Raw genomic sequence first — 18,591 nt, 5'->3', positions numbered from 1 at the left:
AACTGGCCCTATTAAGACTACACATCCTGTTCAACTGCTTCCTCTGCCAAAAAACTGTTTCAAAATAAAAGTCCTCACTACAATATTTCACTGTTAAACAATTTAACCGAACTTAACCAAACTTAATTTACTGAACTGAACAGCCATTGTAACTGTTACTTGTCATCAACTATGACTCCTACCCACTGTAGCTAGTTAGCATAGTTGCCATGTTAGCATTGCTAGCATTGTTAACATTTTTAGCAAAACTGCTAAAAATTATTAGTAAGTAACTAATAAGTAACATGGTTAACATAGTTAGCATGTTAGAAAAATTATTAGCTAAGTTAGCTAAGTAACATGGTTAGCATAGTTAGCATGCTAGTTAGCAGCATAGTTAGCATAACTACTAAAAATGATTAGCTAAGTTAGCTAAGTCATATGGTTAGCATAGTTAGCATGTTAACATGCTAGTTAGCATAACTGCTAAAAATGATTAGCTAGGTTAGCTAAATAACATGGTTAGCATAGTTAGCACACCAGCATGTTAGCATGCTAGTTAGCATAGTTAGCATAACTGTTAAAAATGATTAGCTAAGATGGCTAAGTCACATGGTTAGCATAGTTAACATGCTAGTTAGCATAACTACTAAAAATCATTAGCTAGGTTAGCTAAGTCACATGGTTAGCATAGTTAACATTTTAACATTGTTAACATGCTAATTAGCATAGTAACTTGGTTAGCATTATTATCTTTGCAAATTCATATTTATATTATTCTCATATTTGCAAACATTAGAGCCATTCAGTTGTCATGTCAGTTATCGTCAACTATCTACCTAAATAATTTAACCATTTAAAGTATCCACCTATTTAACTGTTCAGTCATTCCAACTATATTAAACCTCATCTACTTAGCAACCAATATAGTTTGTTTTTACTCTGTATGATATTTTACATCATATTTTTACATTTTCATGCACTGTATTTCCTTCAGGAAATGCTTTTCTAGTTCTGGTTTGATATTTTTAATTGTGTTTTGTGCTGTATTGAATGGAAAATTGTATACAAACAAGGGATGCATAAGTGGGGTCAAAAATTATCCCAGTGGTTGTTTTTTTGCAATATGTTGGTCATTTAAAAATCGTTGTCCTAATGGGTCTCCACGTTGCTCTCAAGCTACAGTCGCTTGGGCTAGGCTACTACATTTAAACACAATTGTTGCCACGAGGCATTCCAGCCTACGAATTTAGCCTTATAAAAAAGTAGGCTAAATCATGCATAATTAAAAAATATAACTTAATTAATGCTACTGTAGGCCTACTTGGCTATGCAATAAGGTTTCCATTAGCTACAGCAGCGCATGTTCAAAGACTCACTATAAACACAGCGGGTGGAAATCCTGACACTCTTTCATTAAACTTAATAGTAAATCATCAAATACCCCCCAGATTTCAGTGCCTAACATTCCCAACATTTAGCAATATAACCAAACAGTCCAAAAGTAAAATAAATCCCAAATCAAACCGATAAGGGAGACTGGTGTTGGTCACGGTTTGGAATGAAAGGGAGAAAACAGGCCTAGAGTAACACGGCGGATATTTTTTTTTTGACAACGTAGTTAAGGCGGCTGCCTTAGCTGCAAAGTGCTGCGGAAAAACCCTGTTTGTTTGCTTACCCTCATTTGAACTGCCGTTGTCCTTTCCTGTGTAATTTGTTAGCTAGATGCTAGCGATTAGTGAAATGCTAGCGGTTGGCTGTTGAACATGGGAAGTGCATGGGAAGCTCAATAGGCTAAATCAGTGGTTCTCAAACTTTTTCTTTCATTCCCTACTTTGATCAAGGGGGCATTCTCGAGCCCCACCTGTCCCTCATCGCTCTAAGAAAGTGGTAGGTCAAGCTTAAAATTGTCAAATTTATTGAAATAATGACAAGTTCTACATATATCCTCTTCAACAGAGTTAAAATCAGCTGGTGCTGCAGATATAATAATAAATAAATACATAACACACATATTTCTGTTTTCCAGCAACATATTAGGAAGCATAGGCCATTTTACAGCATTGTACAATATATTCAATGAAATACCAACATGCTGCATTAAATGGATCCATAATCCAGTCATACTGAGCACTGCTGGTTGGGAAATATTTTTGAAATAAACTTTGCAGGGATGTGATGTAGGGCTACTGTTTAATACAGTGTTTTTTTTTTTTTACCTTTTTTGTGCCACGGCACACTTTTGACACTTAAAATGTCCCACGGCACACTAAAATCCTGTGTGAAGAAAAAATAGCCATATACAATTTCAAATAATACACAGATATGGCCTTATTATGGCTTCTATGCAAGACCTGCTCAATAAAACAAGTGCCCTCTGTTTCATTTGTAGGTGACTATATCTAATTTAATTGTTGTTATGAACTGGATATGTGATGATTCTGTGAATACTGGATGAATAACCATGTGCCAGCTACTGTGTACAGAGGTAGAAATCAAGTGTGTGTGTGTGTGTGTGTGTGTGTGTGTATGTGTGAGAGAGAGAGAGTGTGTGTGTGTGTGGGGGGGTGTGTGTCAGGCTTGTGCAAAATTCCAGAATTGAATGGAAACTGGCTCCAAATTCCAATTCAATTCTTGAATTTCACTTGCGCACAACCCTGATGTGTGTGTGTGTGTGTGTGTGTGTGTGAGAGAGAGAGAGAGTGTGTGGGTGTGTGTCTGTTCTGGTATGTGCATGCTTGGCTCCACACTGGGTCTATGCTGAGTGTCATTGATCAACATCTGCTGACTCATTGGCAGTGTGTAGCCTAGCTAGAGAAGGAATGTCGGGCTGTTATATAATTTCACATTGTGCTCTCAATCCATTGATCATCATTAGAGTGACGGCTTTTGCTCAACCAGAGATTGATCAAGTCTAATTTCTTCAATTCAAGTTTAAAATGAACCAAGTTGATCAAAACAGGTTTGACAGCTTCACAACCTGGCTGAAAGTTCAAAAGGTGGTGTTTTCAATCCCTTAAAAGGATGTTGTCACATTCACAGGCAGGGTAATGATTTACAAGTGTAGGCAGGTATCGTACAGCTCTGAGGGTGATATTCCACAAACCAGTGACACTCACACAGTCTCAGAAAACCTGCTCTTGAATGCTTCGAAGATGTTGAGCTACCTGTCCTTTTTATCAACACAGACATGGATGCTGCTCCTGCTGTTCCTGGGACTGTTGTTGGTGTAGGTTGAACTATTCTTAAGTCCACGGAACATTGTATTGATCATAGAAATGCAACCCTAAAAGCTATCCAAGATTATAAATGACTGGGAAAGAAGTGGTGATTTGTTTTTGTCATAGGTATGGATACTGGCCTTATGGAATCTTCAAGAAGTTGGGGGTCCCTGGTCCAAAGCCAGTGCTGTTTTTCGGAAATATGCTCAAATACAGAAAGGTTGGTTTGGTTTCTGTATTGACCCTAAATGTGACCACTCTGGTTAGATGCAGACCTACTGTGAAAGTGAAGTGAAAAAGGCAGTGTGGCATTTTATGAAACCCCTATGGGGGCTAACTGAAAAAAAAAAAACAATGGAATTTTCTTTTTAAATGTCTAGTGTGCGTGAGAAATATATAGAGAGAGGCTCTGACTTGGCTGGCTAAAACAACATGTCTCTTTAGGGGCTCTGTAGGCCTTCACTGGCTGAAACAATATGTCCCTTTAGGGGATCCGTAGGCCTTGACTGGCTAAAACAAGAGAGAGAGAGTGCACATTTGTTCACCAGGGCTTTCTCTTACTTTAGGGAATCCACAATTTTGACATGGAATGTTTTCAGAAGTATGGCAAGATGTGGGGGTAAGAAACTCATTAATCATACACAAGACACATCCAGCTGTCTCAAATGTTTTGTACGAATGTAAAAGTATTTTAAGTTATAACTTATGAACCGACATACTGTATAGTAATTAAAATGTGTCAAACATGTCTAATTCACAGTAATAGCTCCAAAAGCTATGCATTGCTGTGCACAGTGAAATGCTTACTTTGTAAACTTTATAAATTCTCTTTTTGTAAACCAGGGGGTAGGAATAGAGACAATGCATAATAACTCAGTAATACAGTACATACAATACAAAAATAAGTGTAATCAATGTAGGTGTATTAAATATAATTTTGATTGTTTTGTGGCGTCTCTAGAATTTTTGAGGGTCAGCAGGTTATTCTCTCCATCATGGACACAGAGTTGATCAAAACTGTCCTGGTCAAGGAGTGCTACTCATATTTCACCAACAGACGGGTACAGCTGAAAACACAACTCACATGCACACAATATCTTATGCACTTAATAAAATAAGTTAACAAAGGACATTTTAGTTTTAATGCAAGTATTGAATAAAGTGGGTCTAAATCTGAGTGTGCTTTGTTACAGAATGTCGGCCTCAATGGACAGCTGTATGACTCTGTGTTCGTAGCCGAGGATGAAGACTGGAGAAGGATCCGTAGTGTACTGTCTCCATCTTTCACCAGTGGCCGTCTGAAGGAGGTGTGTATCTCCTTCTTATCAGAGACACACACACACACACACACAGAGTCCTCCTGTACCTTGGACAGCGATAGAAGGATGGGGGAAATCTTGTCATCTGATAACTTTGTACACCTTTGTACACCTTTATGACCTTTATGTGGGCAGCCGTGGCCCACTGGTTAGAACTCTGGACTTGTAACCGGAGGGTTGCCGGTTCGAGCCCCGACCAGTGGGCTGCGGCTGAAGTGCCCTTGAGCAAGGCACCTAACCCCTCACTGCTCCCCGAGCGCCGCTGTTGAAGCAGGCAGCTCACTGCGCCGGGATTAGTGTGTGCTTCACCTCACTGTGTGTTCACTGTGTGCTGTTTGTGTTTCACTAATTCACCGATTGGGTTAAATGCAGAGACCAAATTTCCCTCACGGGATCAAAAAAGTATATATACTTATACTATACTTATACTGATCATTTAGGGGCAGCCGTGGCCCACTGGTTAGCACTCTGGACTTGTAACCGGAGGGTTGCCGGTTCGAGCTCCGACCAGTGGGCTGCGGCTGAAGTGTCCTTGAGCAAGGCACCTAACCCCTCACTGCTCCCCGAGCGCCGCCATTGTAGCAGGCAGCTCACTGCGCCGGGATTAGTGTGTGCTTCACCTCACTGTGTGCTCACTGTGTGCTGTTTGTGTTTCACTAATTTACCGATTGGGTTAAATGCAGAGACCAAATTTCCCTCACGGGATCAAAAAAGTATATATACTAATACTATACTATACTAAAAATATTTATGTAACTGATGTGCTGTCTAAGTGAGAGAAAAAAACAATTCTGCATAATCTCATCCATTTTTCTAATACACCGAACTTGCAAGTGGGATATTCTTCCTACAGGCAATAGGGGCGGGCGAGAGAGCCTTCATTCGCCCCGTAATGAGTCATTTAACCATATACCGACTTACGAAGATGATTAATTAACACGAAAACGTTGCCTGGTGCCCCTTTAAAGAACGTCTCAGAATGCCACACATGCAAAGCATAACCAGCGACAAGCAACGAGTGGCAGACAGAGTGTGATGTCACTTATAGGCCACCAGAGACTGTTTTTGAGTCACACCGTTGTAAATTTCATATGATGCATCAATCCACAAAATGGTTTGTTTTCTCTATCATCAAGTTATTCAATAGGTTAAAAATATAGCCTTGACTCAAAACAGCTGTTAGGATTCATTTTGATTTGTAAAAAATGTCACATGTAGCCATGCTTAAATTCTGCTCACTTCACATGTATTATGTAAGGGATAATGTACGCTATATAACGCTGGTCATTACTGGGAAAATAAGTCCCGACAGGGCGAACCGGACCCCGACGCGCAGCGGAGGGGTCTTGTTCCGCCCTGAAGGGACTTATTTTCACAGTAATGTGAAACATTATCCCGCTTATACGGCTACTTGCCAAAACGAAATAATAAACTCCCCACGATATGACTTTAGCCTACATAACCTAGCCTATTTGTTACCGTTCATCGTGGCATTTGCATCAGTATAAAAGTGCACTCTGTGTTGCAAAAACATCATACTATGCAAAGATAATCAGTGAAGGACAAGGAAACACCAGGGCTCTCTTTTCTACTGTTAATGGTCTCCTTAAGCCACCTGATAACATCACCCACCAGGAACTCTCTGATGAACGCTGCTCCGCCTTCCTGAACTTTTTCAAACAAAACAACTTCAACAATTACAGGCCTATTTCCAACTTGCCTCTCTCCAAAAGTTCTTGAAAAGATAGTGGCAACTCAACTCCAGGATCACCTGAAGAGCCATTCCAGTCTGGATTTCGTCCTATGCACAGTACTGAAACGGCCATTATTAAGATTACTAATGACCTCCTCTGTGCAGCTGATGATGGACTTATTTCCATTCTGATTCTCCTTGATCTCAGTGCAGCCTTTGACACCATCTCCCACCATCTTCTCCTGGAACGTTTAGCCAATATCGCAGTGCGGGGCAGCGTTCACCAGTGGTTCACCTCCTATCTCTCTGGAAGGACACAGTTTGTACAAATACAGAGTTGCAAGTCTGAGAGCAGTGTTGTGACAAGAGGGGTACCCCAGGGGTCTGTGTTGGGCCCTCTGTTGTTTATTATCTACCTCCTCCCACTTGGCACTATCCTCAGGCAACATGGTGTTCAATTTCACTGCTATGCTGACGACACCCAGCTCTACTTATCTACAAAACCTACTGCCACTCTTCCTCCAGCTGCAATTACTGCCTGCCTGCATGACATAAACTTGTGGATGACACAAAACTACCTGAAGCTGAATAGCAGTAAGACTGAGCTCATAGTGGTTGGCTCCAAATCAGCTCTTGCTAAGATGGAACCTTTCACCCTTTGTATAGATGGCAGCACCATCCCTTGCTCCAACCAGGTCAAGAGCCTTGGTGTCATACTGGACAACACACTTTCATTTAGTGCGCACATAAACAGTATGTCTCGAAGTGCTTTTTTCCATCTAAGGAACATTGCACGGCTTCGCCCAGCGCTCACCCAGCAGAGTGCAGAAGTCCTTGTAAATGCGTATGTGACATCGCGCCTTGACTACTGTAATTCCATCTTGTCCGGAATCCATAACAAGCTACTCCATCGGCTCCAACTAATTCAGAATTCTGCAGCAAGGATTATTATAGGCTCCAAATCCACTAGTCATGTAACACCATTACTGATGCAACTGCACTGGCTTCCAGTTGCCTACAGAATACATTTCAAAGTCCTACTCCTGGCATACAAGGCCCTACACAATTATACCCCCACCTACCTCACTGACCTCCTAGAAGTCTACACTCCTGCCCGCTCACTGAGATCCTCCTCAGCAGGCCTACTGCATGTCCCTAATGTGAACCTCAGCACCCAGGGAGAGAGGGCTTTCAGCTACATAGCCCCCAAGCTGTGGAATTCACTGCCAGACTACATGAGACATTGTGACTCAATTACTGACTTTAAAAGCACACTTAAAACATATCTCTTCAAGATGGCTTATGGACTGACTGACTGACTGACTGACTTTACTTTTTTATTTTTACTTTTACTTTTAATTTATTTTTTTGAGATGACTATAATTTTACAACCTTTTTGTTTTTGTTTATTTGTGAAGTGACCTTGGGTGACATGAAAGGCGCTCTAAATAAAATGTATTATTATTATTATTATTTGCTGAGAAACAAATAGTTCGCAACAACACACGCTGCTGAACTTGAATCAAACATTCTTTAGAACACAGCTGATCAACCGTCTGCTTTCATGTTTGAATGAAGTTCCAGTCCTATGAATATGTGATATGAAAGACGTATCAGAAGCACAAAACCCGTTGCCATTGACAGCGGTAATTAGTTTGCAGCGGTAATTACATGAATTTATTTACTGCTAGAACTTTGGGAAATCCCATTCAAGTCAATGGAGCGTTCTACTAGCATTGTGAAGAGCTGTATAATAAATTATTATCTGTAGGCCTATTCATTATTGAATGCTTACCTGGAATTATGTTTTTCCCTATTCTGTTTTCAAAGCAGGCCTACCTGCAGGCATGTAATTGGGCTACAGGAATAGCATGTTTGAACGGGCACTGCACTAGTATTGTACAATGAACAGTGGTACATTATATCTGAGGGTGAATAAATACATACACGTATACATATACATACATCTGTTTTCCTGCATCAGATGTTTGGGATCATGAAGACCCACTCACACAACCTGGTGAACAGCATGAAGAAGGATGCAGACCTGGGCAGACCATCAGACACTAAAGAGTGAGCACTTTTTTGAACTATCAGGGTGGAAAACAGAGTCCCAGAATACAAAACAAAATTTTCCAGATAATTATCAGGCTAAGATTCTGTTCTGCCCTCACATTATTTATGAAATACAGTAGTTTGTAGCAGAAAAATATACCAATATGTACTTGGAGGGGTACATTTTATATCTAATGATACACCACCACCACTGCATAATCTTGTCTATCTATATAATATATAGTTCTAGGGAAGAAGGACTGGTGAGACATGGAGAAAATGATGGAAAAAGAAACACATAGAGAAAGACAAATCAGGAGGAGATGGAGGAGAGAGAAGAGTATGAGAGCAAAGCCTCTTCTGTTTCCAGGTACTTTGGCGCTTACAGCATGGACGTGGTGACCAGCACTGCTTTCAGCGTGGACATCGACTCCCTCAACAACCCCAAAGACCCCTTTGTCACCAACATCAAGAAAATGTTGAAGTTTGACCTGCTTAACCCACTCTTCTTGATTATTGGTAATGTATAGCCACACAAACAGTAATGTGTCAGTAGCATATAGATGGATGCGAGAGTGTGAGTTGGAGTTCAACATAACTGTGAATAAAAATATGACCGTTAAGTGAGTTTGTACAAGATAAAATTATATAAACACAAGCTAGTTAGTTAGTGCTTCAGGACCTTTAAGACATAGCCTACCAACCAATTTGCTTCATGTAGACTTCATTTTGCCCCGTCTCTGTCTCTCTGCTTCAAACTACCTTCAGCTTTCTTCCCCTTCATGGCGCCCATCTTAGAGAAAATGAACTTTGCCCTCTTTCCCGCGTCTGTGATGGACTTCTTCTTTGCTGCACTGCAGACCATTAAGTCTCAGAGGGAAGCCAACTCTCACCAGGTCAGTAAAGAATGGATCCTGGTAGTCTGTGTAGCTGTAGCTCATGGATTACTAGGGTGTGTGTGTGTGTGTGTGCGTGTGTGTGTGTGCCAACATGCTTTTAAAAAGTCAATAATAATAAGAATACTAATAGTCTCTCCATAACAGCAATAACAATAAGCCAGTTACATACTATACTTACATACATACTACAGATTTCACACAGTCCCTTTCCACTGTCAGAGAGTCATACTCCCTGCCGATTCCATGTGGATTCCCTGGTGGCCCATCTCCATAGTAACCCACCTCCACTGGGGAAAACCAAGTCTCCCATCATTATTGTACTCATCCACATTCCTGCTCTATAGTCCATTTTCCTGAAGGTAAAGTTCACCATTGAACCTGCATATCTTCTCATGTTTCTCATGCAGAGTCGAGTGGACTTCTTACAACTGATGGTGGACTCCCAGGCTCCTCAGAAAGAAAATGGAGCCAGAGATGGTGCTCACAAAGGTATTTCTGACATGTCAGCACATAGACAGCACATATTTATAAACATGTAAATATGTAACATTATAGCCAGTGGCTAATTTCCATCTTTAGTCCTTTGGGCAGGTTGATGGTCCCTAATAAATAATAATAGTTTCAGTACATCAAAACAACATTAACAATAACAACAAACAAACAATCAATGTATAAACAAACAAACAAACAAACAATGTACTAATCACACAGAGTTATGACAGCAGTTTTGATTTTCCAGTAACCATGTTTTTAGGTGGTCGATAAATGAGGTAAGGGTTGACGGTTCAAGTATTGCACTTGGTATTGTATTCCAGGTTTGAGATGCTCTATAAGAGAATACAGTTTGTCCAAAGGCACTTCCCCTAAATGTAGAAAAAAAAAAAAAAAAAAAAAATACTCCGACATGTTCTCTGACTAGAGACATTTTTAATCTCTATTATCCAAGTGCTTACTGTTAATTTACTTTCAACAACTTTTGAACAGGTCTAAAATGTGTAACTTGCAAAAATCTGAACTGGCGATGGACAACGGATGAAACTTAGCACTTATTTACAGCATCCTGTCTGTCAATTAAAGAGCGTTGTCCCTATCAAGCAAATAAATAAATAAAAAGGCTGTCAGTCTTATCTTATCTATGAAATAAAAGGTAACCTGACTCCGCCAGATGGATGCTTCGCATTTGCTCTGCATGTCCATCTGGGAACTTTCCATTGGAGAACTTTTGGGAAGGGTCGAAAATACTGGTTAGCTGATTGGATAAACCATCTGTCTATCACCACCTATGTTGGTTATTGACGGGCCAAATCAACCAATCAGATGAAGTGTTGAAGTGTTCTTCTAATACCTTCGTTTAACAATTGTAGCGCCCCTACAGGGCAAGCTGACTACGCCACCCCTTGAAAGGTATAGTTTATCTGAGCAAGGGGAACTCTAATAAATGTTGTCGTCACAGTTGGTGAAAGTATAAAAATATAATCTTTATTAATAAATAGGTTCACAAGGCAGTTGGTTAGTCACCAGATAAACAAAAAAAAATGAAAGAAAAGAAAGGGAACCATATGGACAAGGGTAGGGACTGGGGAACCTCAGCATGGGCCAATAGGAAGACTAAGATTAGGCCAGGTCTTTCTAACACAGGTGGTCTGGCGCACACTGAACAACACACGTTTAGGTGCTGGGAAAATACACTCAGGTGATACGTGGAAAGGGAATTAAGAGTTCATCCTACACACACACACACACACAAATGTGACACAGCAATTAAGAGTTCATCCTACACACACACAAATGTGACACAGCAATTAAGAGTTCATCCTACACACACTGCCGTTGCTATTGGGCTACTGGAGTGGGAACACTAGAGACCGGCTACCCAAAGCTAAGTCACTAATGGGCCTGCTAAACACTGAGGCTTTCAGCTAGGATGAGGGAGGGGAGACACTGGACTTAAAGAGAGAGAAAAAAAAACAAATAATAATAATAATAATAATAAAAAAGAATAAACAAAATAAATCCACTCTAGCCTACGGCTCACCCTTTTACACAAACACTACGGCCGGTAGACCAGAGGGAGATAGGCAACCCAAACAAACAAATAAACTATGGACGGCACCAAACATATAAGTAAAAAGAGAACAGCAACTAGCAACGTTGTGTAGTTGCAGGGATCTTTGACACTGTCCAAGGAGGCTATGGCTTCTGGAGAACCAGTCACCCACCCCTACAGTAACCATGCTGGCGGACACTTCTAGCTGACGTTACTAAGAACACGGCCGCATTCACACACATGCACACACAAGCCTGCCATGGTCCTGCCCGCGTCTGCTCTCCTGTGGACTCGCGGTGCGGTAACACCAACCCGGAACCAGCTGTGTTTACTACGAGCTACCTTTACTGTCTATGCGAGCTACCGGCTTAAGGACCCCAGGTGCCTATAAATAAGCCTGTCGGTAATGCGGCAGGTAGCTTAATCAATCACCCCATTCCCACTTAATGACGTAGAGCATATGTTGAGAGAGAGAGAAAAAATCATGAGACTAGCTGTGCAGAACGGGAGAGACAGGGAAAACAGCAAACTATTACTGGCCCAGGCTACACATACAATTAAGTTACAGTAGGTAACGTAACTAACGTTAACGTTTTTTAAACTTACCATTTGTATGTGACATGAACCTCATCAACGACAATCCCCACCAAGTTTTTACGGTAGGCCCTACACTTCTGAAGAAAGTATATTCCTCCATTACGGACTGGAATCGGCAGTGGAGGATGTCTGTGTCATTCATTCCTCCCAGCTGCATGGCTGAGACTAATAGCTTTACAGCTTCCCCAGGAATACTTTCTAATTTGGATAAAACTTGCGCGATAGCTACGCTCATCTCATCTGTGGATGCTGTCATGTTGTCCGTTAAGTCACAGCTAAACCCGCCTCAAAACCAACGCTGATTGGCCGTTCGTTTGGCAAACTGCTCCAAATGTTCTCTATTGGAAAGATGCCAGACTGATCTGCAAGTGGAAAACTGAAGCTCGCGAGATCAGGATGGTTTCACGAGGCTAAATAAAAGGTGCACATTACACAGGTCACTACAACCTACTCTATGTCTTTCACCTTTTTAAACTATTTTTTGACTATTTCCCTTCTATGCTTTTATCAGCTATTCCTGTGTACTTTTGTTTATGTAAAGCACATTGAATGACCTCTGTGTATGAAATGCGCTATATAAGTAAAGTTGACTTGACTTGACTTTCACCTAGGACTGAGTGATCACGAGATTCTGTCTCAAGCCATGATCTTTATCTTTGCCGGCTACGAGACCAGCAGTTCCACTATGAATTTCCTGTTCTACAATCTGGCCACAAACCCAGATACCCTGAAGAAGCTCCACGATGAGATTGATGAAGTCTTCCCAGACAAGGTCACCTTTCTGTTTATGGGCCTGGGAGATATTATATTTCTATACCATTTTAAAATATTTCACAATGGTGGAATCATTTGTAATTGATTGAAAACAGGTTACTAGGCTTAATAGGGGTTACTTTGCATTTCAGTTGATGTAGTTGTGGTCAGGTCAGGATCACAACTAATTACAATTGCCTGTGTATGCGGGGTGGGGATCACACCCCCCAAAAAACAGCGAAGGAATAACCAGACCTGCATAGGGCTTCTTCAATTTGCACACAAACACACAAAACAAAATCTGATCATTTTCATAACAATTGTTTATTTGGCTATTAGAAATTAATGGGTGAGAAAATGGTCAGTGTATAACAGTGTTTCTTTCTTTTTCAGACCAAGAACCACTTAACCAATAACAAAAAAACAGTAGACATTTTTGTAATTTTTTCACCCATCCACATTCTGGCAAAAGAAATTGACAGAAAAGGCACTATTTCTTGAACCACCAGAAATGTTATTTATATGCTCAAGTGTCCTTGTGGCTTAGCATATATAGGAAAAACCACATGGTGTTTAAAAACAAGAATTTCAGAGCATAGGAGCAGTATTCGCACTAATGATCAAAAGCTTTACATTTCAACACATTCAGTCATAACCCATCTACCTTGAGGTACTTTGGCACTGAATATGTCAAAGCTCCCAGGAGGGGAGGTGATATCAATAACATTCTTTTAAAAAGAGAAGCATATTACATTTTTATTCTTAACACATTATCACCTAGGGTTCTTAACTTAGACTTTGACCTTTAAGCCTTTTTTATAGTTCTGTCTGACCTGATCGTCATCCCTTTTTCCTCTATTGAAATAATTTAGTTTTTTTGTCTTGTTTTCTGTCTGCTTTTGTTTGTTTGTTTATATGTCTGTGGGGGGTGATTGTGTTTTTGATATGTTGTTTTCTGTTGGGACTATGGTTGTGGGTAGGACCTAGTTTTCTATCTAAATGTGTGTCAATTGGTTTGTATGTAGTTTAGATGTGTGTCAGATGGGAATTGGGTAAGCAAGGTGGTTCAATCCTCCAATTGTTGAACCAGCTGATGATCAGATAAGCCTACCTGTGCTTTCTTTTACTGTTGGTTGTGCACACTTGTTTGAAGAGCCTGAAGTCTGAAGAAGACCCTCACGGGTCGAAACGTTGCTATAATAAAGTTGCCTGGGAGCTTCCACAATAGTCTGCAGGTCTCTATCCTCCTTTAAACTGCTGACACCTTGTGTTCTGGGGTTTAGCCCTGGTTACATAGTATTTGTGTGTGTGTGTGTGTATGTATGTGTGTGTGTGGAATATGACAAACGTTTTGGTCGGATTGTGAGAACTTCTCCCTTCTCTGTCCAGGCTGAAGTCCAGTATGAAGCCCTGATGCAGATGGAGTATCTGGACTGTGTGATAAATGAGTCGTTGCGTCTGTACCCACCTGTTCCTCGAATTGATAGAGTCTGCAAGAAGACCGTGGACGTTGGCGGTGTCATCATCCCTAAGGGTGCCATTGTCATGGTGCCCACCTACGCTCTTCACAGAGACCCGGAAATCTGGACCGACCCCGAGACCTTCAACCCAGAGAGGTGAGAGAGAGAGAGAGATATCAATTATTGAATTGACTTGTCTAAAAAGAGATTATAGAGGGTAATAGAATTCTTAATTAATATTTTCAGTTCACTTAAACTTTTAACAGTATCTGGGGAAAACCTGCATTTTGGAAAATGTTTTCCCAATATTTGTTTTTTCTTCACATGTATTTTGCCACTGTCTCATGTCTCTCCCTCATGCAGGTTCAGTAAGGAGAACAAGGAGAGCATTGACCAGTACACCTACATGCCGTTCGGACTCGGCCCCAGGAACTGCATCGGGATGCGCTTCGCTCTCATCAGCATGAAGTTGGCCATCGTGGAGCTGCTGCAGAGATTCACCATCAGCACCTGTGCCGAGACCGAGGTGAGAGAGGAACACCTGCCTCTGTACACACACAAAAGTGATAAACACCTATCTTAACCATGTACAGACATCTGGTCATTCCCTTGTCCCCAGAACATCTTGTGTTGCCAATAGTAATTCCACCTGAAGTTACTTACAACCTCCATACCTACATCATCATTTCATCTTCTATTCATGGACGATAACTAGTTTAAACTTTCGTTTGAGACCAAAATTAAATTAATCGGAGGAGTTTTGAACTAGACCACTGTTCATAGCCTGTAGCAGCGGGCATGGAGTCTCTAGATGGCGTGTGAATGAGGGCATCATCAAAATAACAAATAAATGATTCCTCCCAATCTTCCCCTCTAGATTCCAGTAGAGTTGGACAACATGGGCCTTTTGGCTCCCAAGAGACCCATCAAACTGCAGCTGTTTCCTCGGTCAGCTGGAGCACAGCTGACTCCCCGAGGCTGAGCGCCCACATGCACTGGACCAGGGGTGCCAATCATGCACCATATTATCCACACATACATAAAACATTGATGCAATTTGTTTTTGTTGTTTACTGCACTTTTTGTAGTAACTTTGATGAGCAACACTTACTCATGACATTATTTTTGAAAGCACCTGCACATCAATTACATTTTTCATCAGCGCCTAAAACTTTTGCTTACCAACATATATGGGTTTATTGCATGCTAAAGCGCATTATGATATTGATGGTTCTAAGCTGAGAACTCAAGCTTACCTGCAGTGTATTACAAGTAGGTGGTTAAGTGGCAGATCTGGGTAAGTTAACCAAGAGGAAGTGGTAAACCTCCTAATAGAAGAGTCCTTTGGCTTTGCTTAGTTTGGAGATTGAAGCCCCCTGTGCTATTCTATTATCAGGTTTACAACTTCTTCTGGGTTATACCTAGGCTTGCCACTACACCACCTACACCAGGCAAACCTCATTTTGGCATCAACAAAACACTTGTTGTGATTTCTTGTCTAAGAAAGAGATGTTTAGTGCTTGTGCTTTTTTTGTGTGTGTGAAATACACTGATTTCCCCCAGCAGATTTTATGTATGTTTACTTATTTCTGCTTGTCTGTTGTTACTGTCTTTGGGAAGAGTCTATTGTGTGTTGGGTTAAAGGCTGAATGGTTTACAGGTCTATGACTGAATAGTTTAAAAGTGAGATCTATGACTAAATGGTTTAAAGGTGAGGTCTATGACTGAATGGTTTAAAGGTGATGTTTATGACTGAATGGTTTAAAGGTGACGTTTATGACTGAATGGTTTAAAGATCAAATTGGACTTATACAGACTGCATTTAAGAATGAGTCAGCCAATTAATAAAGCTGTGATGAGATGAACCCATTACAGTTGGTAGTGGCGTGCACAGACTTCCTGAAGGATAGGGGCGAACTCCCCCGAGAACATTTAAAAAATAATGACTCTTTAAATTATGACTTCTGGTGGGTTTTATGGAAATACATTTGATTAAAATTGATTTTGACATAACCATAAACATTTTTAAGGCATCTTGCTGTAAAAAAAGATGTCAATTACAAAGCATGATAAGCATGATTATCACACATGATTATCACAGCATTAACTGTGTTATTTGATTGACGGGCCCAATTAAGATATACATAACCTGTGTAGACAGCGGCGCCAGAACGAGTTTGAAAGTGGGGGTGCAAAACAAAAAAACAAAACAAAACAAAAAAAAGCTGGTTTCGGGCTGGGTTCCCCGAGACAATTTTGAAAATTCCAGAGGCCAACTATTCATGCACGTTTTCACGTGGGATATTACGATATAAGATAGTCTAATAATAATTTAAAAAAAAGTCTAACAAAAATTGTCATTATGTTAGGTGCTGTGTACTGTCAAGCTGATTGGACTGCAAGTAGCGTCTTTTTACGCACAGAGTGATTTAGTCTAGGCTACAAATTCTAAATGAATAATCTGCTAAAATAAACTGCGCCTGATATTGACAGACACAGACACACCAGCATAACCTGAATGTCCATTCAAGGAATAAAGGAGGTAGTCTATAGCCTACAATAATAATGATCACAATCTCCATTTTCTGTCCTGTGCACGCAGCCACGCCTTGTCAATGACTGTGATGAAAAGATCTGCACGTAACCTACTTTCTACATTTTGAAGGTTATAGCGTAAAAGGTCCACCGGTAGTCACTGTTTATCCCCGTAAGAAAACGACACTAGAATTAGTTACCCAACTGTGCATGTTCCCTTTGTGTTTGACTGTAATCATGTTATACATTAATTAGTAATTAAAAATGACCTTTCTGCGCTCCATATCTGTAACACGAACTGATCTGACCTGACTTGACCCGAGTTTACGTGTAAGCCTGTGTTTGCATGATTCTCTACAACGTTTTACTGCATTGCCATGAACAAAGTAAAGGCAAAAAAGGTGTTTCTTTGTCGAACAAATTGGGATGCAATGTGAGCCTTGAATTGAATGCCATGCAGGAATTTGCTAGGATCTCAAAACCGGATTATGAACATTCTTTGCCATAGAGAAACACACAATAGCGTTGGATTATAAACATGCTTTGCCACAAAAACAGAGAAAAAGGTGAGGTAAGTCGAGCTATATGAAGTTATTATTTTGCAGTCAGTTCGTCTGTTTTCATAAGCCAGAAGGATCGACATACTTGGTACCAAAGGGTAGCCCTGTGTCTCCTCTTTCATCTGATATGCTTGCCATATCTATGCGTTCACGGGTTTGCAAGTAATTCAAACGAGAGTAATGGGTGCGCAGGTGAACGCAGAGACTGTAAATATGATGCAATTTGATTTAATTTCATGATTTTTTTTTAATCTTCATACTTTAATGTACAGACAAGTGCGTGATCTCGTTGGAAAGCCCCACTTCTGCTCTGTCACGCAATTAAGGCTTCTCGCTGCTAGGAACAGTTGCGGTGCAATGTAACAGAGAAGAAAGGGTGTGTTTTTTGACGCACTTTGCATCAATCGGCTTCGAGGGGTTAAAATCTCACGTACCCCCTGAAGTGCCTTCACGTACCCCCATTTGGGAACCACTGAGCGATGCCGTGTCGGTGTTGTGGTCAACAACTGCCCTTTTTTTTTTTACCCCCGAAAAGTGGGGGTGCGTTCACACCCCATGCACCGGTGCTTCCGGCGCGCTTGGTGAGACCACATCTTAGTCCTCCTACATGATTAATTAGACCATATTTTGGAATTTGGTCTAATTTTCTTTTCCGTTGTGAGATAGGGGTGAGGGTCTGCAGTGACATGACTGCTCGTGTTATTACTGTAACGCCGAATGTCCTGGCCTGGAGTGCCCAATGAAAATATGAAAAAAGAAGATAAGATAAGCTAGATATTAGCCTAACTGATACTGGGATTTGTTCCTTTCCATTGCAAGGGCACTTTGTAGTGCCACTGTGCTTTCTAAGAGGGCACTTTGTAGTGCCACTGTGCTGTCTAAGAGGGCACTTCGTAGTGGCACTGTGCTTTCTAAGAGGGCACTTCGTAGTGCCAAGTGCTAAGAGGGCACTTCACTTTTTTCTTCCATCAGAAAGGTACCTGTAGGGAACTTCAAGTTTATCCCATTGTAAGGGCACCTACCACATATTTTCCACTGCGGGGGCAGCCATTAGGAAACTTCCCTAAAAGTTACACCCTGACCCCTGTGCACACCACTGACAGTTGGAGAAATATGTTTTGTTTAATATTTATATAGGGTTTGTACAGTGTATGGCATGTTTATTGACATATTTAACGTGTTTTGTGAAATATATTGACTTTTTTCAAATGTTGTGTTATATATGTTAGGTATATTATTGTCATGAGAGATGTTGACTAGTTTAAATGACCAAAATATTTTCTGTAATCTCTCTCCTTTGATAGATAGATAGATAGATAGATATATAGATATATATATATAGATAGATATATATATAGATAGATAGATAGATAGATATATAGATAGATAGATAGATAGATAGATAGATAGATAGATAGATATATATATAGATAGATAGATAGATAGATAGATAGATAGATAGATATATAGATA

General features: G+C 40.6%; 1 protein-coding gene across 1 annotated transcript; it reads left to right on the top strand.

Annotated features, from left to right (window-relative positions):
- The first annotated feature begins 3,059 nt into the window (after window positions 1-3,059).
- On the top strand, window positions 3,060-15,588 carry LOC121718295 (cytochrome P450 3A40-like). The gene is made up of 13 exons (XM_042103257.1): window positions 3,060-3,208; window positions 3,327-3,420; window positions 3,767-3,819; window positions 4,162-4,261; window positions 4,394-4,507; window positions 8,197-8,285; window positions 8,638-8,786; window positions 9,036-9,163; window positions 9,574-9,655; window positions 12,422-12,582; window positions 13,953-14,179; window positions 14,387-14,549; window positions 14,901-15,588. The coding sequence occupies exons 1-13, from the start codon at window positions 3,135-3,137 to the stop codon at window positions 15,003-15,005; spliced, it is 1,539 nt and encodes a 512-aa protein (XP_041959191.1). The 5' UTR covers window positions 3,060-3,134; the 3' UTR covers window positions 15,006-15,588.
- Window positions 15,589-18,591: the final 3,003 nt, after the last annotated feature.

The sequence above is a fragment of the Alosa sapidissima genome, chromosome 9 (genome assembly GCF_018492685.1).
Source record: "Alosa sapidissima isolate fAloSap1 chromosome 9, fAloSap1.pri, whole genome shotgun sequence".
Lineage (NCBI taxonomy): Eukaryota > Metazoa > Chordata > Actinopteri > Clupeiformes > Clupeidae > Alosa > Alosa sapidissima.
Note: the sequence above shows the minus strand (reverse complement) of the source record. Positions and strands in the feature narration are given on the sequence as shown.